Genomic DNA, 21650 nt, shown 5'->3' with positions numbered 1-21650 from the left:
TCAAAACAGCATAAAAACAGACACAGAGATCAATCAAACACAATAGAGAACCCAGAAATAAACCCACACATTTACAGTCCATTAATATTCCACAGAGGAAGCAAGCACATACAATGGGCTAAAGATGGTGTATTCAATAAATGGTGTTGGGAAAACTGGACAGATAAATGCAGGAAAATGAAGCTAGACCACCTTCTTACACCACACGCAAAAATAAGTTCAAAATGGATCAAAGACTTAAATGTTAGACCCGAAACCATAAAAATCCCAGAAGAAAACATAAGCAGCAAAATCTCAGACGTTGCTTGTAGAAATTTTTTTGCCAGACATATCTCCCCAGGCAAGGGAAACAAATGGGACTTCATCAAACTAAAAAGGTTTACACATTGAAGGAAATCATCAACAAAATAAAAAGACAACCCACATAATGGGAGAACATATTCTCCAATACATCTGATAAGGGATTATTATCCAAATTTTATGAAGTACTTACAAAAGTCAACACCAAATAAACAAACAGCCCAATTAAAAAGTGGGCAAAGGACCTGAATAAACACTTCTCCAGAGTACATACAGCTGGTCAATAGACATATGAGAAGATCCTCAACATCACTAACCATCAGTGAAATGCAAATAAGAACCACAATATGATACCATCTCACACCTGTCAGAATAGCTATCATTAATAAATCAAAAAAACAAGTGCTGGAGAGGGTGCGGAGAAAGGGGAACCCCTTTGCGCTATTCGTGGGAACGCAAACTGGTACAGCCCCTGTGGAAAGCAGTATGGAGATACCTCAGAAAATTAAGAATGGATCTGCCTTTTGACCCAGCAAGCCCACTTCTGGAAATATATCTTAGAGAACCCAAAACACTAATTTGAAAGAACATAAGCGCCCCTATGTTCATTGCAGTGTTATTTACAATCACCAAGATTTGGAGGCAGCCCAAGTGTCCATCAGTTGATGACTGGATAAAATAACTACGGGGCATTTACACAATGGAATTCTACTCTGCTGTAAAAAAGAAGAAAATTTTACCCTTTGCAACAGTATGGGTAGACCTGGAGAACATTCTGCTAAGTGAAATAAGCCAGTCAGAGAAAGACACATACCATATAATTTCACTCATATGTGAAATCTAACAAACAAACTGAACAAGAAAAAGGGGGACAGACACAGAGATGGGAAATACATGACAGCTAGTGGCGGGAGGGGAATTTGAGGGGGTGGAGGGACTGAGCAAAAAGGAAAGAGGATTCATGAACATGGACAATGGCTTGGGGATTGCTGGGGGCAAGAGGGTTTAAGAGGACAGAATGGTAGTAAAAATATATATATAATAAAGGTTCAAAAAATGGGCAGAGTAACTGAGCAGACATTTTTCAAAAAAATAAACAAACCATACAGATGGCCAATAGACATATGAAAAGATGCTCAACATCAGTAATCCTCAAGAAAATGCAAATAAAAACCATAATGAGATATTACCTCACACCTGTTAGAATGGCTGTCAATAAATCAGCAGTGTTGGCAAAGATGCGGAGAAAAGGGAACTCTTATGCATTGTTAGTAGGGATGCAAATTGGTATAGCCACTGTGGAAAACAGTGCAGAGATTCCTCAAAAAGTGAAAAATAGCACTACCTTATGACCCAGCAATTCCACACCTGGGTATTTACACTAGAGCATTATTTACAATAGCCAATATATGCAAGCAACCTGAGTGTCCATCAATAGATGGATAAAGATAATGTGGTCTATATACACAATGGAATATGACTGTTATAAAAAGAATGAAATCTTGCCATTTGCCACATGGATGGACCTAGAGAGTACAATGCTAAGTGAAATGTCAGAGAAAGACATATATCATATTATCTAATTTATATGTGTAATCTAAAAAAATAAACAAATAAATGAATAAACAAAACAGAAACAGACTCATAGAGAACAAGCTGATAGTTGCCAAAGGGGCAAGGATGAAGAGATGGGAATTAAAATAATAATTAAATTAAATTAAATTAGGTAACATATGTCCTAAATTGTCTAGGGGTGTTTTGGGCTCAAGAAATACACTTTTTAAAATTCCATGAGAATGCCAAGATAATACGTTCCCAGAAACTTTACCAGAACTCAAAATAAATGAAGTGACAAAACAATTTAAATAAATGTGCAATGTCTATGGACACACATGGGTGTTACATAACATTTATAACACACATGCCCTCAAGAGGGGTTTGGGGGCCAACACATCATCTGAATGCATCTGATGTACTCTCCACCCCACCAATGCATTGCTCTTTTGTGCAAATGACTGAAATAGTGGATCTAAATTTAGCACATTTCAAGGTCAAATCATTCATCAAGCAGAATTTGACCTCAAACAATATGACTTTGTCCATTCACCCATCTACATAAATGTGCATACACAGTTTTCCTTGCTACAACTCCATAAATGCCCATCCCAGAAGGTTACCTGCTTCTCTGTCTCAGGCTCACAGAAAGAAAAGGCGTCTGATTGTGTTTGTTCCTCCCCCTTGATCCTCTACCTCCCACCCCCCTCAATATACACACAACAGTTGTAAGAACAAGAGCATGTTTTTAAAATTCCGTAAGTTCATGTAGGCACATAACTTGAAGCTCCAAAATGGACCAAAAAAAAACAGTTTTCAAAAGTCTGTAATTATATTTTTACACAAATTACATAATCTTGTATGTATTTACATACAATTACAGATTATCAAGGAAATCACGCAAAGTTGTGGTGTTTGTGAGATGAAACAGAATGAAAACACCATAAACTGAATCCATTCATTTATCTACACAACAGGACCTGGTGTGAACAGGTTCCCCAACCTGGCACATCCTTCGACACTGCCTGGAATATTCACAAGACAGTTGGGAGTGTGGGTCAGTCAAGCCTGTTAAGTCTTTAACCAAGGTGCACATGTAAGCACCAATAACATAGTTGTTACATTGTCTTTGCATCTGCTTATGAAAACTGGGGCCACCCATTCCACAGTAGCTCAGGGCTGATGTCCAAAGGGCTCTGGATCTCTTAGGACAAAATCAGATGCAAAACCATGAGCTGGGAATAACTCGCTCTGCTGCTGCCCAACAGGACAATACCCACGAAAACCCTGAGCCACCTATTCTCCCAGAACACTTATTTATATAAATTTCATAAGTCAATATTTCTTTATTTACAGACCATTACAGTTTATTGTATCCATTGCCAAAAGTATATAACATTTTTATTTAAAATAAAAAACAGGTACCAAAACAAAATAACTCCAAATGTAGACATTAAGTAGCATTTTCTAGGAATGCATGGAGCTCTTAGTCTTTTTCACAAATTTTTTTCTTTCTTTTGGGCTAATTAGCACCTCATGCTACTTTAAGATTACTTTTGGTTATCATCTAAAATCAATTTTTTTCACTGCTAAATATTGTACCCATGACATCCTAGAAACTTAATTCTTCCCTGTGACTAGATGTTTAATGTTTTTCAGTCAAAAATATTAAATGCCTTTTGGAAAAACTAGAGCCTGAATATGTGCACATTTTAGCAGCAGCAAAGGGTTAAGTAATAAATAAGACTACTACGTTTTGGGATTAAATGCAGTTTCTCTTTAGAAAGTTTTTACAAAACAAGAAAATAAATGACGAGCGCATTCTGACCTTTATCATAAATCAACTATCTTACATCGCTTCAGTCCTTTCCCCCCAAATATTTCTTAATTCCAGAGGTTAGACTTCACATTTCCTTAATGCCCATCAACAGGAGGGCTTTGTGGACTCCAGCTTGGACCTCAGAAGGGTCACATGTGCTCACATCAGTAAGTTACAGATTTCTACTTTGAAACAGCTTTAACTCACCAGTGACATTTATTTTTCATAGAGAATGTGCATCAGCGCAAAACAAAGTTGGAATATTACATTTTAAAATTAGCTACATAAATCCCAACACATTTTTTTAACTGTCACTTTCAATTTCCCAACATAACTGACTAGACACTGTTCCCTGTGGATGAGAATTTGTTAAAAATTCCTTTTTTGTAAATATTGCTTTAAGAATTTGGCTCTTTTCTCCTTAGATATAGTAAGGAATAGTTCCCCTTGCCCAAAGGCAAGTTCGAAAATTATTGCTACTAAAGAAATATGTATTCTTATGCTTTTCAGCATAAAATCTTATAAAAGCCTTGTAAAAGATATTCTATACAGTAACCTCCCCTCTAAAAAAACTGAGTGCTTATGAAGACCTTTTTAAAAACACAACACAGTCAACAAGTATAATACTTTCCCCATGTTGTCATTATTAATGAAGACCTATTAGTTTCATTTGAAAGTTTTACTTGAAGGGTCTGTTACCATGTATTATGACAGTTCACACCAAAAGCAATTTTCTATAAAAAATGTTACAATGACCCCTCCAGTGCTTTTATAATTTCATATTTGATAACCAAATTTACAAATAAAAATTTTACAAGAATGATCCTACTAATCTGGTTCAGGTGTCCCTTTAAAAAAAACAGTGCTATGGAAGCTTTTTTTTTTTTTTTCCTTTTTGAGAATTCTCAATCAGTACAATGTTTGATATTCATCCTGTTGTTCTGGAGACCGGCTAAAATAAAAGCATGGCTACTGATTAGCTTTGGTATATTCTGCAAGAGATTTAGACAAGTCAAATATATACTGACCCTCATATTTTCCAACCGTGACAAGAATGACATCAGTCACTTACGAAAGAGTAAATAGTACAGACACAAAATAAAAGTTTGAGACCCAGTTTATCTTTAATCCTCTGGGATAAGCTATGAAACAAGCAGTCTGAAGAGTGAATACTCAGTGTCATGAATGATGTGCATAAGTTACAATAATATGGGCACAAAAGAGATTGTCACCTTCAGTACATTAAGGGTCATCAGAATTTCTCATATCCATGCAAAGTTATATTCACTTGCATGAATTCACCACAGGTTTATAGCGGACTTTCCCATTTAATGCTTACACAGCCTAAAGCTTCCAAAATGCCTATCTGGCCTGTACATATTTCATTAAAAATAAACTCTATATAATAAATAAATATATAAAATAAATAAAATGTTGCCTTTGGAATTTCTATAAATAAATTTAATTTTTTTTTTTTTACTAAGAGGTCTTTGCTTTAAATTCACTGGGATGGTACCAGTGAGAATTAACCGAAAACGTCTCTTAAGTAAGACTGCACCCTCCATGCCTCTGAAAATGCAGTGTGTCCTTGTGCAGGCCACAAGCAGATCCTGATGAGTCCAAGTGCGGTAGCTGTGCTGATACTGGCTGAAGGACAGCTGATCGGACATGTGAAAGTCTGCCTATTCCCCAGCATGCATCAGGCCATCATCTTCTACTTTGCTCCTGTCTTTGCATTCCCTGCTGCTTATCTACTCCCACACTCACATCCTCCCCCCATCCCATCTTCTCTCCTCTTCTCCCAATAAATCAGGTGGGCACAGGCAGGCCTCCCAGAGGACAGGCCCCTAAGTGCAAGACAAAATCAGCATGTCCCCATCCAAGCCTCCATCCTACATTATGCATGCGACAAAGTTTGGCAACAGTGGAGCAGATGTGATGACAGCTAATCAATAAGAACCCACTGCACAGAACCTTTATAGTGGTTACTTTTTTAAGGGCTCAAGTGAAAATATGGTCTTTGTCAACTTTGGCTGAGAATATCCTTATATAGCTCAGGTACTTTGTCGGGGTCCACTGGTCTTGGTAAAAAATGTGTGAATTTCTGGTGGCGTTTAGTCCTCGTTCCTTCTCTTGGGGTCCCGTCTTTATTTAAAGCAACATAGTATCGTCTTCCAGTGTCCACATGTTTATAGAGATTTGAAGAGTACGTGTTATACCAGTTTTCTTCAAACTGTTCTCTAAATACACATTCTTGGGTTAGTTTTTCCTGTTTAAAAAAAAAAAAGAAGTAAATAAGTATTTTTGTAAAATTAGATACTTTCTGTATTTAAAACAATATTCAATTGCTACACACTATAACTCTGGCAAGAAAATAATAATTTTAACCCACTATAACCATTTTAACACATTGCAAAACTGCTTAACTGTATAAATCTAAAGCAATCTTTTTTTTCCAGAATAACTAAAGCACAGACAATTCCAAGTGTCTTCTAGTTAGACTTTTCCACCCACCAATTATGAGAATGAGTCAGACAGGCAAAGGACAACTAACAAGATGAGTTTTTCTCATTTTTTTCTTTTTTTTTTTTAGATCATTGTTCAAGTATGGTTGTCTCCATTTTATTCCCATCACTCCCCCTCACCCCAGCCATACCCACTTCCCACCCTTGATCCTACCCCTCTTTGGTTTTGTCCATGTATCCTTTATACATGTTACTTAAAACACTTCCCCCTTTACCTGCCCCATTATCCCCTCGCACCTCCCCTCTGGTTACTGTCACATTGTTCTTAATTTCAGTGTCTCTGGTTATATTTTGCTTGCTTGTTTGTTCTATTGATTAGGTTCCACTTATAGGTAAGATCATATAGTATTTGTCTTTCACCACCTGGCTTATTTCACTTAGCATAATGGTTTTCATTTTTATTATGGCAATTAGGGTGATGACCATCCCAGCAGAAGCCAAAGGCTCAGGTAACTACTTCATCTTTTCTATATTTTCCATAAAGTTTTTGCTACATAGACCAACACCAGCCACATCACCAGTGATGCCAGATGGCTTCGGACCTTTGAACAGGGGTGTTTGCTTGTCCCTCTATAAGCATGGTTTTCAAACTTCAGTGTACATAAAAATCACCTCAGATGCTTTTTAAAATACGTATTTCCAATCCCCAATCCTTTACAATTCTGATCCAGAAAGTCTGTAAATACATATTTCTAACAGGCCCTAAAATGAATTCTGATGAAGATATTTTAAGGTATAATGCTAATGTCATGACTGAAGTAAAAACAAATATTCCAGCCCTCCTACTTTCCTGAATTTCAATGGAAGAAGAACCCCCAATTTAAAAAGCCACATTCTCAGGCACACAGCTAACAAGAGAAAAGTTGTACTAATTCTCACTTTCCTAAAGCAAAAAGTTCCTATATTTTCATAAATGTGGTATATTTCTCCCTACATCCCACAATCTGGGGCTCCTGTACCTGCCTATTATGGGCAGGAATTGGGACCAGAAATGACATGCACATGACATCTCAGAATCACAAATGTCGCTCTGAGTATAAGCTAGAGCTGTTCACCTGGAGAAAGGAGGCCACAGACTGAAGGACTTCTGTGCTCTTCTCACCCCTCAACCGAAACCTGTAACAGCAATCCTTTCCTAGATGGCACTTTGAAAAAATAAATACAAAAATAGCTTTTTAAAATCTTCCCCTTGCTTTTGTCCACCTGGCACCTTATATATTAAGAAAACAAATACGCATCCCCAAACAGTTATAACAGCAGAACAAATCAAGGCATTTGACATGCTTCCAAATCTATCATTCAGACCCAGAGGACAGAGAGCAAACTATACATCCCGAAAATACAGACGTCCTTGCACATGCACACACCTGAGAATATAACTCAGGACACTGAGTTCATAGCTCTCAGCTATGCAGAATCCATCCTCTTCAACTGCTGAGGAGTAAGTCAGGAGAGCAAGTCATGAGAGAGAAAGAGAGAAGAAAGGAAAAGAGTCTGATGTAGTCCAGACTCCCCAGCAAAATCAGTAGTCCAACAAAGACCACCTTCTCACCTTCACTTCTTTAACTGAGGCTTAAAACCCACTAAAAAGAGCACAAGGGCCTGCAATCCTCACAGTTGTTCCTTCACATCAGGAAACACTGAGTAGGTCTATAATAAAATATCTCATTGGACAGTTTTTGCTAAGTGGTAGAAACAGCAGAAAACAAAAATTAAAAACAACACTTCTGGTAAGGACAGAAATAATGGGAAAACTAAACTGTTTATGTCAGGTGTATGTGGACAATGAGAGGCAGGGAGTGAAAAGTAATCCATACCCCTCTCCACAAAACCACTCCCATTTGGGCATTCCAGGAGAAGTTCTGCCCTGCAGGGAAGGGCCCTTGGCCTCCTCTCCATGTAAACTACAGGCACATTCATCTGAAGAGACACACCGCTGTATCCTCTGTGCTGAAAGATGAGGCTCAATCTCTATTAAAACAGGTGAAATAAAAATTATGTGTTAAACACCCCACTGTCAACAATGGATAGATCTTCCAAATGAAGAATAAGGATATTACGGCACTGAACAATGTTGTAAATCACATGGACTTAATTGATATACACAAATCTTTCACCACAAAGAAGCAAAATACAAATTCTTTTCAAATGCACATGGAACATTTCAAAGATGGACCCCACGATAAGACACAAAACAAGCCTCAACAAATTCAAGAAAATTAAAATCATATCAAGCGTTTTCTCAGACCACATGGCCTGAAACTAGAAACCAACTTCCAGAAAAAACTCAAAAACACTCAAATGCATGGAGACTGAATAACATGTTATTAAACAATGAATAGGTTAACAATGAGATCAAACAAGATGTCAAAAACTTTCTGGAAACAAATGAAAATGTACACATAACAGTACAAAACCTATGGAACACAGCGAAGGCAGTCATGAGAGGGAACTTCATAGCCATACACGCCTACCAAAAAAAGATAGAAACATTTTAAATAAACAACTTAACCCTAAATATACAAGAACTGGAGGAACAACAACAAACAAGCCCAGAGCCAGTAGGAGGAAGGAAATAACCAAGATTAGAGCAGAATTAAATGACAAAGAGACTAAAAGAACATTCATACCATCAATAAATCAAGGAATGGTCTTTGAAAAGATAATCAACAAGCCTTTAACCAGACTCATCAAGAAAAAAAGACAGAGGACCCAAATAAACACGATCCAATGCCAAACAGGAGAAATTACAACTGATACCACAGAAATACAGAGAACTGTAAGTAATTACTATGAACAACTATACGCCAAGAAATTTGAAAACCTGGGTGAAATGGACAAATTTCTACAAAAATAGAATCTTCCAAAACTGAGTCAAGAAGAAACAGAAAGTCTGAACAGACCAATGAGAGCTACTGAAATTGAAGCAGTAATCAAAAAACTCTTGACACACAAAAGCCCTGCACCGGATGGTTTCACAGGAAAATTTTACAAAACATTCAAAGAAAAGCAAACCCCTATTCTTCACCAACTATTCCAAAAAATCCAAAAAGAGAGAAGACTTCCAAATACTTTTTATTAGGCCACCATCATCCTAATCCCAAAATCAGATAAAGACACAACAAGGAAAGAAAAGTACAGGCCAATATCAGTGATGAGCATTAATGCTAAAATCCTCAAGAAAATATTGGCAAACTGCATCCAACGATACATTAAAAAGATCATACATCATGATCAAGGGGGATTCAACCCAAGGATTCAAGGATGGTAAAATACAAATCAATGCAAATAACACATTACATAAACAAAAGGAAAGACAAAAATCATATGATCATATCAAAAGATACGAAAAAGCATTTGATAAGGTACAGCATCCATTTATGATAAAAACACTCAGCAAAGTGGGTGTAGAGGGAACATTCCTCAACACAATAAAGGCCATATACGATAAACCTCAAACCAACATCATACTCAATGGGCAAAAACTAAAAGCTTTCCCACTAAGGTCAGGAGCAACAAGGATGTCCACTTTCACCACTTCTGTTCAACATGGTATTAGAAGTTCTAGCCACAGCAGTCCAACAATAAAAAGAAATTAGAGGCATCCATAACTGGAATGAAAGATATACACCTGTCATTGTTTGCAGATGATTTGATAGTGTATATAGAAAACCCTATATACTCTACCAAAAAACTACTTGACCTAATTTATGGATTTGGGGTTTGTAGATGTGGAAAGTCAATATTCAGAAATCAAATGCATGTTTGTGCATCAACAATGAAATATCAGAAACAGAAACTAGAAAAAAATCCCATTTCCTATAGCAACAAAAAATATTAAGTATATAGAAATAAACTTAGCCAAGGAGATAAAGACCTGTACTCAGAAAACAATACAATGCTATAAGGAAGACACAAAAAAATAAAAGCATATACTGTGTTCACAGAATGGAAGAATTAATCACCAAAATGCCCATACTATCTAAGGCAATTTATAGATTCAAAATAATTCCAATTAAAATACCAATGACATATTTCACAGATTCAGAACAAACATTTCAAAAATGTACATGGAACTATAAACAACCCTAACTAGCCTCAGTGATTTTGAGAATGAAAAACAAAGTAAGAGAGGTCACAATACCTGACATCAAACTATATTACCAGGTCACTATAATCAAAACAGTGTGGTGCTGGCATAAGAACATACACATAGACCAATGGAAAAAAACAGAGAGCCCAGAAATAAACCCAAGTCTCTATCGTCAATTAATATTTGACAAAGGGAGAAGAAGCATTAAATGGAGTAAAAATAGCCTCTTTAAAAAAGGGTGTTGGGAGAGCTGGACAGCTACATGCAAAAAAATGAAACTTGATCACCAACTTATACCATACACAAAGATAAATTCAAGGTGGATAAAAGATTTAAATATAAGTCATGACACCATAAAAGTCCTAGAGGAAAGCATAGGCAGGAAAATCTCAGATATTCCTCGCAGCAATATTTTCACTGATATGTCCCTTAGAGCAAGGGACATAAAGGAAAGAATAAACAAATGGGACTTCATCAAAATAAACAGCTTCTGCAAGGCTAAAGAAAACAACATTAAAATGAAAAGAGAACCAACTGTATGAGAAAACATATTTGCCAATGATACCTCAGACAAAGGCTTGATCTCCAAAATATATAAAGAACTCACATGACTCCACTCTAGGAAGACAAACAATCCAATTAAAAAATGAGCAAATAGTGTCCCAGGTTCGATTCCCAGCCAGGGTACATGCCTGGGTTGCAGGCCATAACCCCCAGCAACCACACATTGATGTTTCTCTCTCTCTCTCTCTATCTCCCTCCCTTCCCTCTCTAAAAATAAATACATAAAATCTTTTAAAAAATTTTTTAGAAAGTATACACTAAAAAAAAATGAGCAAAGGACTTCAACAGACAATTCTCCTAGTGGACATACAGAGGCTCAGAGACATATGAAAAGATGCTCAGCATCACTAGCCATCACAGAGATGCAAATTAAAACCACAATGATATACCACTTCACACCAGTCAGAATGGCCATCAGAAACAAAGCAACAAACAAGTGCTGGAGAGGTTGTGAAGAAAAGGGAACCCTAGTGCACTGTTGGTGGGATTGCAGACTAGAGCAACCACTGTGAAAAACAGTATGGAATTTTCTCAGAAAACTAAAAATGAAAATGACTTTTGACCTGGCAATTTCACTACTGAGATTATACCCTAAGAGCCCTGAAACACCAATCCAAAAGAACCTATGCACCCCAATGTTCATGGCAGCACAATTTATAATAGCCAAGTGCTGGAAGCCACCTAAGTGCCCATTAGTAAATGAATGGATCAAAAAACTATGGTACATTTACACAATGGAATACTATGCAGCATAAAGAAAGAAGGAGCTCCTACCCTTTGCAACAGCATGGATAGAACTGGAGAGCATTATCCTAAGTGAAAGAAGCCAAGCAGTGAAAAACAAATGCCATATGATCTCATCTATAAGTGGAGCCTAACCAACAAAACAAACAAGCAAGCAAAATAGAACCAGAGACATGGAACTAAAGTACAAACTGACAGTAACCAGAGGGGTCAGGGGAGGTGGTTAATGAGAGAAAGAAGGGGATGGATAGTCCAGGAACAGGTATAAAGCACCCATGGACAAAGCTAAGGGGGGTAGGTTTGAGGGTGGGAGGCAGGGATGGGTGGGGCAGTGGGGGCGTGGTGGGGGAAAAATGGGGACAACTGTACTTGAACAACAGTAAGAAAACAAACAAACAAAAAAACACCCTTTTGCAGGAGGAATGGGAACAGATCACAAGAAAACGCATTATGAATAAAATTGTACAGTGGCAGGGATATCGCAGTCTAACCATGAAATGTATTTATTTTCTGTATTTAAGAAAATATTCTCATTTTATATGTTTTGTGTTTTGTTTTTGTGGGGTTTTTTTAGTTTAAAAAAAGGCTAAGAAATTGAATAGGCCTTTTTGCTGCTCAGTAAACACTGCAGTATTACCCTAGCAGGCTATTTTAGAATCTTTTATATACACATTATATACACTTTCTCAGCAACTCAGAAAATACTCCATTTAAAACAGTATAATTTAAGGCTAGCATTTGCTGTGATAACTAAGAGTTCAGTCCCATGTCTCATACATGGGAGGGTTGTAACTTCCCTTAGCAAGTTAAATAAGGTTGTTCAGACATTACCTAGCAAAACCACTGGGACCTTTAAACTCATGTAATTATTGCAATTGGTAAAATGTCATTCAGATAAGCTTATATACCTTAAAAATGTTAATGATTATTAAAAATTAAAGACCCTGTTACTCTTCTGTACCATATATGTGCTTTTAAATAATTTCTTCCTCTGATTAAGGATTATGTTAATGTGTGATTTTTGTTTTACACAGATCAATAAAGTGGCAAAATTTACAGAATTAATCTCTTTTTGCTCACACTTCAGTACTTAGTGATAACATATTTAATTGAGGAGAATATATTTATGTTATGTATTTGTACTCCAAAGTGATTTTTCTAAGCTAAAAAGAAATAAATGACTGCAAATTGGGGCAGCAAAAAATATATTAACTTGTATTTTTATAAATATATGCAAAGGAGAAAAAAGTTTCTGCCTTCAAATAAACTATACATTTTAGAATTATAGAAGTCAGATGTTTGAAAACTCACCACATGTTTCTAATGCAGACAGTTTATAGAGTATTCCACTATAAAGTGATCAATTCTTGTTTTATTGTATTTCCATGTTTTAATTTTTTTCAGATTATTTAACTACAGCTGTTTATGGCATACCTATCTTTGAACTGATGGATTGTATTGCTAGACTTGGGTGAAGAATGTGGATTTAATTCAAAAGTCTACTAAAGCCCATACTTTGGAACAAAATCTGGTGAATGTTAGCAACTATGGAAACCTCTTTTCATTTTATATCACCAAACTCGGAGCACTGAGGAAAAACTGAAATGAAAACTTCAAAACTTTTAACAATCCTATTAAAAGCAAAGTATGAAATAGTAATGTGAAAATTACAGTATACCCCAGAGATTGTTTACAGATATTATAAGATATAAACACATACAGAAAATAATTTAAAATATTACACAATTGAAAAATGTGTAATTCACACAGGCTTTACTATGCCCAATTCATATCTATAGCCATTTAAAAACTGAAGTCAGAATTTTTCAAAATTTGAGACTTATTCATTCCCCTTGAAAATGAATAAACTTTATGATGCTGCTATTTAAAAGTGTGGTTTCCATGTTTATATATACGTGTAAATATAGGTGGTATAGCATTAACCACACTTATCCAACTCAAGCAGTTGCTTCAACTATTTGCACAAATCCGAGGTCAGTGATGTACAGAAACTAACAGGACTGTAGAGTTACCAAACACTTTATAAGTTAATGACTTGATGCAATAACTAGCTCCCATACCTGTCACTTATTAGTCATGGTATTCAAACCTCCCTGGACCACAATTTCCTGCACCTGTGTAGTCTTCCTCATTGATAATCTAGCAATGTCTTAATGGGAGTTGTTGCAGGGATCACGGTGGTTAAACATAATGACTAAAGGGCCATTAATAAGAAGCCAGGTCTTTTGACTCTTCTCTCCTGGGAGAAGTCCCCAAGCAGACAGAAAGCAACACAGAGAGAATAGGCACACAGCACTATTGCTTGTTTTATTAGAAGCTCCAATTCAGATCTAACCCCCTTCTGCATTAAATACAGCTCACCTTAAGCCTCACTTTTCAAAATCACTTTAAAATCTCCACTATTCCAGATGGACCTGCTTTCAGATCCATGATCCTGGCCATCAGGATTGCCACCAGAATGTGGGAATAATTGAGTAAGTTATGTCTGGTCAATGTAAACAACAAGAAACAAGTAAGCAGAAAATTTTTCATTTTATCTCATCAACATATACTATTGACTCCACCCCTCTCCTATCAAACCAAACCAAACGACAACAACAATAAAAAACAAACAAAATACCTTCCCTCCAGAAGCTGCTGACTTAGGTATTTAGGGACTAAAGATTAGGGCACAGTCTGAATCCAAGGGCACCCATAAACATCTCTGATGCTGTGAGCTCACCAGCCTTGAGGCACCATCAAAATGACACCAAGGACAGACCTGCCACAGGACAGGCTAGACAACTTAGGAGACTTCCTAAGGGGCCATCTACAGATATAGACATTTGTTTAACAAGTCATATTAGCTCATAAACTTCCTATGTATTTTCAGATATGCTGTCCCATTGGTAAAAGAAAACCATGCTGAGGGTATAATAGAATTCAAATCTGAGAAGTTTGATATTTGCTTTAAGAAATATTTTTGCTTGTATCAATGTATAGACAATACACATTTAATTCTTTCACAAAGAACACTACAGAAAAAAATATAAAATTTGCTTTGGAGTCTTAGAGCACCAAATTAAAAAGAAATGATATGTAACATTTCTTACCATAGCCGATTACCTGACAAGGGTGGTATGTCATCCATTGACCACTTAAAATGCACATCAAAGATATGCAAAAGCTGAGAAAATTTCAAACTAAATATTTCATTACATAAAAACTGATAGTAAAATGCCTTTGAAGAATCAGATTGACAGACAATGGAGGAAACATGGAAAGCTAGGAGGCTGAGAAGTGAAATTAAGAAAATAAGGAATCAAAAAAGAATCCTATACAGACAGTTGAATCCAACTAATTTGTCTCCATGATAATTATCAGATATATTATAGTGGGTGGAATCAAAAAATAAAACTGCATCAAAGATTTTCTATGATAGACAAAGAAGGTTAAATTCAGAACTCAATTTGTAGAAATACAATTAAAGAAACTGATAAAAGATTAACAATATAATGACAATATAAGCCCCAAGACAATTTTTAAAGACCTCAACAATTCCCAGAATTTCCTTACATAAAGGAGTGCCACCCTTCTACGAACATATACACACACAACCTGGTCACTGGGGTGGGCTGATTAACAATTCCCTTCTCTGGAAAATGAGGGTCTTGGACTAACAAATGTCTATGGTCTCTTTTAGTCTAAGATTCTAGCGATTCTGTTTTAGAAAATGGAAAAAAGGGCCATCCACAACAACTCTAGGACACATTGAACAGGAAATGGAAAAAGAAACTGCAGTGGAATTGGTAAACAGGGAAAATGCCCAAATAAAATGTGCTATATCAATCACCCACTGGCGAGGCAGCCAATTGAAAATGTAGCCAAGGGAATGAGGTTGCTATTTCAGGGAAGAGGACAAGGAAGAAGATACCACTTTGGCACAAGGTATCCCTTCTCTTTCCTCCCTGGGAGACCATTAGGGCTGTCCCCTCCTGGGATGTGTCTTGTCTACCACTTCTTTGCATTAGGGACCTGCCATTGTCCTCTTCCAACATGGCCCATTAATGAATGAGTACCTAACAACAAACCCTACCTCATGCTACCCTACAAGGACTTACTTGAAAGGAACACAAAATCCTGTAAGAAAACAAAAAGTTAGCAATGTCACAGAGCTATCAAACTGGAGGGGAATCTGGAAATATACACAAGGCATATAAAATGCAACTCCAAAGATACCAAAACTCTTAAATTTTTTAAGCACCCTCACCAATGCTCAAGGCCTCTCTGCACCTCCATCTCCCCAACACCCACAGAGAAATCCTAATAAAATCACAGATGAAGTTTGTCTCTAACATCCTCCCTACTCTGTGGATCCCCAACTCCTAATTCCAACTGTATTTCTGTCAGCTCAGAATTGTCTGGAACCAAACACTTCCTCCCAACCCCCAATGTGTGATATATAAATGACCCTGGTCTCTTAGAAAGTGATAAGGGCCATCCTTCCTTTCTTCTATGCAACACCTAATGACTAGGTCTAATTCTCTCAGGGCCCCTCTCTCTGTTAGAGCATAATAGCCCACTTCCAACATTAATCAGGGCTAACAGCATTGACTAGTAATTCCCTCCTCCAAGGCACAAAACTCATATGGTGACATAGGCCTTTTTAAAAATGGCCTTAACCTTGAAAAACCAATGCTGATGGTGGACATTTCAGGTACTGTGGCAGTCTAGTGAGTTCACTAACATTTTAATATTAATAGTAATAATCAATAATCATGATGATCATAATCAACAGCAGCAGCATCACAAAGTAAATTAAATCCCTAAAAATATATTTCTTTAACTTAATAAAATAATATCGGGCTGCATATGAGAATAAAGTATACAAAATTAATCTTGGCAAGACATAGAGACAATCTAAGTGTCCATGAATAGATGACTGAATAAAGAAGATGTGGTACATATACACAATGGAATATTACTCAGCCATAAGAAAGGATGAAATCCTTTGAAAACCATATTGCCATTTGTGACAATATGGATGGATCTTGAGAATATCACACTAAGTAAATAAGTCAGACTGAAAATGGCAAGAACCATACGATTTCACTCATATGTAGCATATTAAATAGAAAGCAACAAATAAACAAACAAACAAACTCACAGGCGCAAACATTGGTATGGTAGTTACCAGAGGGAAAGAGAGTTGGGGTAGATAATAAAGGGCAAAGGAGTCAAATATATGGTGACAGAAGGCAGTGTCACACAATGCAATATACAGAAGATGTACTATAGAATTATACACCTGAACTTATACAATGTTATTAACCAATGTCACCCCAATAAATGTAATCTAAAATGAATAAATGAAATGAATATTTATAAATAAGGTTGTATGGTTACACTTTGAAATATAATTTGAGGGATGCCATATGTTGACCTGAAGAAAAATTTTTCTTTTTGTAGACTATGTCATAAATCTTTATCTCAGAATTGAAACTGGCAAGAAATATAATTTCTGTGCATCTCCCACCCAGAAAGGAGTTTCAAAGGGTGCACAGGACAGCTTTCCTATCACTGCCATGATCACCCAGGAGGAACACCCAGGGAAAAGCCAGTACTGAGCAGGTACTGAAGAGCAACAGTGAGCCAAGCCCCATGCTAGTCACTTTATAGACACCATAGTCTCTATCCTCACATCAATGCTGCAATGTGGCTTCATCAGCTCTGCCTCATCATCATAGCTTAGCAAATTTGAGTAGGCTGCCTGAGTTTGCACCACTAGTGGGTGACAGGGCTAGGATTTTGAGCCTTGTGTTCCTACCACTCACACTTTAACTCTATGTTCAACCGCTACTGAATGCAAATATGGGCTTGACTACTGCATCAAAACAGAGCAAACTGAAAATCAATTTGAAGGATAGAGAGGAAAAAAACAATGCAAATCAGGAGAAAATGATCTGAAACACAGCAATTCATATGGAAAATGGATGGAGGGAGGAAAGAAAGGAGAGGGAAGGGGAAGGGGCAGGAAGAAAAGCAAAGGGAAGGAAAGGACAGGGCCAAGAGAATAGAAAGAAAACTAGAACTGAAAGTGAACAGTAATTATGTGATAATGTAGAATGCAATGTGGCAGCTCAAAAGGCAAAAATCTCTCCATGCAACAACAAGGCAAACACAGGGTCCCCCATAGGCACAAAGGTGTCTTTGGCATGACCTTGGCAAGTCTGTTCTTGGAATACTGCATTGAGGTTTGAGCACTTCATCACAAAGGAAAGGCAAATCACATTGGAGATTTCAATGAAGAATTACAACAGCACAAAAAAGAGATTAAGAAAGGAGGGGATCAACTTATGTCAGGATTTAAAGCATTTATAGAGAGAGCGAAGGAAGACAGCTCTGTGCCTGTCTCTCCCACTTAATTCTGTAACCCGTAGTCCTTGGGGGAGCCCTCAACAGCAGGCATGTCATGAATACAAATGGTTTTTCTCAGCACCTATGAGCTTGCTGCTGAGGACACAGACTGACTGACACAAGATGATGTCTTTGCACAAATACAAGTTGGTCCCTGACATTGTGGGATGTGGGGATGAGGTGGCCAGGCCACTGCAGAAGCTGCCCCGAGAGCAGTTACTCCCACTTGGCTCCACTGAGGCTCAAGGGCACCTCCCAGGCCAGGACACAGCAACTTAGCAGCATCATCCCTGATGGCAAGTGATAATGACAAGGGAGGATCCTCCAACTGTCAGCAGGGTAGCCTCCAGCAGCAGCTTGGAAATATAGAAGGAGAGACAGGACCATGGCAGGAGGGTGAACGTAAAGAAAACAGATTCAGGAGACATCTAGCAGCCTATGTTTCCCAACCTTGCAGCAAAGCTGCCTTCTCTCCTGAGAATACCTATTTTTCTACATCTCCTCTGTAAATAATCCTGATATTTTCTTCCACCCCTAAAACTAAGCTCCCTCCTCCAAGCTCTCCAAGTCCCTTTCTGTATATAATAATCCTATTATAATATTTATCATACCAAATTATAATACTTGGTTTGCATATATGACTCCTCAAAAAAGTTGCAAGTTCTTCTTGAATCAGTTCTAGGATTGAGGCAGAATTTGCACTTGTAGGCATGGTCAATTCCCATTATCATGGTAGTTCCATTCAACAGAGTCCCCACGGACACTGAATTAGAGAATACCAAACCACTGCTCCTGAGGAAAACACAGTGTTAGGTTCCTGCCAGCCTCTCACCATTAACATTTTTGTGTAATAATCAATATATAACTCTGGTTTACATGTGTTTCTGTCTAAGTTAATGTTGTTGATTCATTAACAATAAAGTCACAGACAATAGCAGTGCAATGTACCTGAACAAAGCTAGTCTAACACATGTATTTGCTCCATAAGACACATCACAGCCTCCTTGCTCTCAGGAACACCACACATCCCTCTCAGCACAATGCTTGGGGGCATCTTAAACCACAAAACCACCAACAAAAACACAAAAATATAAAAAATGTGGTGCTAACTAGATCCTGAAAAGGACACCTGCTTACCTGTTGAGAGCTGGAACAATAAGGCAAGAAGTCGCCTTGATGGACCTCAGCTAGGAGAGTACCCACCAGGCAACTCATTTTTTGCTCCTCTGCTCATGTTTGAGAAAGACCACAAAAGTGCCACAAGGAGTAATTTTAGGGTTACCAGCAAATTTTAGCGAGTAAAGAAACTGGCAAATATACAATCTATAAATAATGAGGATCATCTCTATGTCCAGCACCTACTATGTGGCATGTGTTCTTAAGAAGTGATATCAACAATGCTTGTGAACTTTGTGAAAGAAAGTAAGCATGAGCATGCAAGTGAGTGAATGGAAGAGTGAGTACGAGAGTGAATGGAATATTGACTCAATGTGTGGGTGAGTGAATGGAAAACTAGTGGATGAGTGAATAGGTATGTGAGGGAATGAAGAGAATGTGTAACTGAGTGTGCAAGTGAATGAAGGAGTGAGTGAATGGACTAGTGACTGATATAGAGCAAAGTGAAGAAGGAATGTGTGAGTGAGCAAGTACATGGGTGTGTGAATCAAAACGTGAATGAGTGAAAGAGTGACTGCTGAGTACATCCTCATTCTGGATCAGGCTCCTAACAGCGTTAATAGGAGGAATTGGGGAGAGGGTCCCCTTAAGTAGTACAGGAAGCTCTACAACTAAAGGTCCACAAAACAGACCATGGTAAGGAGCAGAGCCCGTTCTGTGGGACCTACAGTGTATTCTAAGAAAAGGGGCATCTGCAGAGGTAAAGTGAAGGACAAAAGAGGGAAAGTGGTTCCAGGAGCTCAGGAGTGCAAAAGATTGGAAGGAACAGAAGCAGGGAGCACTAGGAGGCAAAGAGCCCTTGCAGTCAAACTTACCAATTCACTGGATGTCGTGAGTGTAGCAAGGCTCAGGACAGGAAAACAGGGGTCTGCACAGACAGTAAACTTGATCAAGAAAAATAATGCCTCACAGGCATGCTGCTCTTTCCAAATGTATATATGATCTGCTCTGTAACCAATTCACTTAAAAATGTTAATAAATTCACAGGAGTTTTTGCCATAAGATATTTTTTCAATCAAAAGACACAAGTACAATTGCTATCATGTGGGACTCCCTGACACTTTTTATCAAAAAGGAAGCCTTATATGCAAAATGATCAGGAACTACTCTGGTCTCTACATCCCCTCGTGTAGTCTCAAATACCTATTCATAAAGTAGATGCTTGTAAGCCACAGTCTGCCTGGTCTTTTTTTTTTTTACAGAAAATGAGAAATAGGTAATCTGGAATCCCAATGACAATATAGTCACACATTCAATATTTATTAAGTGCCAACAGCATGCAAGGCATGGCTTAGGAACTGGCAGTTCCATGTGGAACAAAAGTGACCACAACCTTACCTTCACAGAACCCACACTTTCTGAAATGGAATTCTGTTAGAACTAGGTGCCCACTGAGATTCCACTGCAAGAACAGCTTTCTTAAGTGCCTAATTCAGAGCTTCCCAAAACCCCCTTCTCAGCTCTCCTCATCAGACCTCTCTGGCAGGGAGACTTTCAGCAGGCAGCAGTGTACAGCAAGGAAAATGACAACACCAAGGGCAGGAAGAAAGAAGAAGAGTTGGGATCATGTATAAGAACTGTGCCCATCAGGAAGAACATTCTGCTCTAGGATTCCTGAGCCTGAAGAAAGACCATCACTGAGGATGTTATGGGGTGCCCAGAACATCCTCCTACCACCAAGGGGATGACAGCCATCTACAGAGCTGTTAGTTATTAAAACTCAATCCTTTGCAGAGCCTTAAGATCTACAGACCTGTGTCCTATGACACACTGACCATACAACAAGGTCCACACCCATGTGTTCAATGAAGCATAAAAAGAAATCACAATGTTTCATTCATTTCAATCCAATAAGCATTTATTGAGCACCTAGCACATACAAGGGCCATGGCTATGTTAGCAACATTAGGAAATACAGAAATACAACTAATTACACTGTACATAGTACTGTTATATGAGTGACCATGAAAATATAGGCAGTGCTACAGGGGCCCAAAGGAAAACACCAGAACTGCTAAATAGAATTACAGGGGTTCAAGTTAGGAACCCAGTATGGTGAAGGTTTTGCAGAAGAAGCAATATTTTCATTGAATCTTAAAAAAAGAATGCTGCTTTATCAGGTAGAGAAGAGAAAGGCACACTAGAGAAAGGGGTTAACTTGACCATATATATAAATTAGACAGAATAGCAAGTACACAACTCAAAACCCACAGGAAAAGAGGGCAAGGGATGGAACTGGCACAGTGTCTGCGACAGTATTGATGGTGTCACCAAAGAATGAGGGCACTGTGGTCAAGATAGAGGCATAGGTAGACAGGCTTCACTTCCTTGTGCAACCACAAAAAGAATTACAACTAAATCTCAAAACAAGTAACAGTCAAAACTACCAGAGAATTGAACTATATGGAAGTTGTACAACCAAGGATTTAAAGAAGCCACATTCATCCACACAGGTTGG

General features: G+C 37.8%; 1 protein-coding gene across 1 annotated transcript in view; it reads right to left on the bottom strand.

The window, feature by feature from the left end:
- Nucleotides 1–3447: 3447 nt before the first annotated feature.
- FGF9 (fibroblast growth factor 9) overlaps nucleotides 3448–21650 on the bottom strand; it is a 40127-nt gene continuing 21924 nt past the window's right edge. The window contains exon 3 of the mRNA XM_028533324.2: nucleotides 3448–5942. Within this exon, the coding sequence (XP_028389125.1) occupies nucleotides 5697–5942 (246 nt within the window). The 3' untranslated portion in view covers nucleotides 3448–5696. The remainder of the gene's footprint in view (nucleotides 5943–21650) is intronic.

This window comes from Phyllostomus discolor, chromosome 2 (assembly GCF_004126475.2).
Source record: "Phyllostomus discolor isolate MPI-MPIP mPhyDis1 chromosome 2, mPhyDis1.pri.v3, whole genome shotgun sequence".
Taxonomy (NCBI): Eukaryota; Metazoa; Chordata; class Mammalia; order Chiroptera; family Phyllostomidae; genus Phyllostomus; species Phyllostomus discolor.
This window is presented reverse-complemented; position numbering and strand designations above follow the sequence as displayed.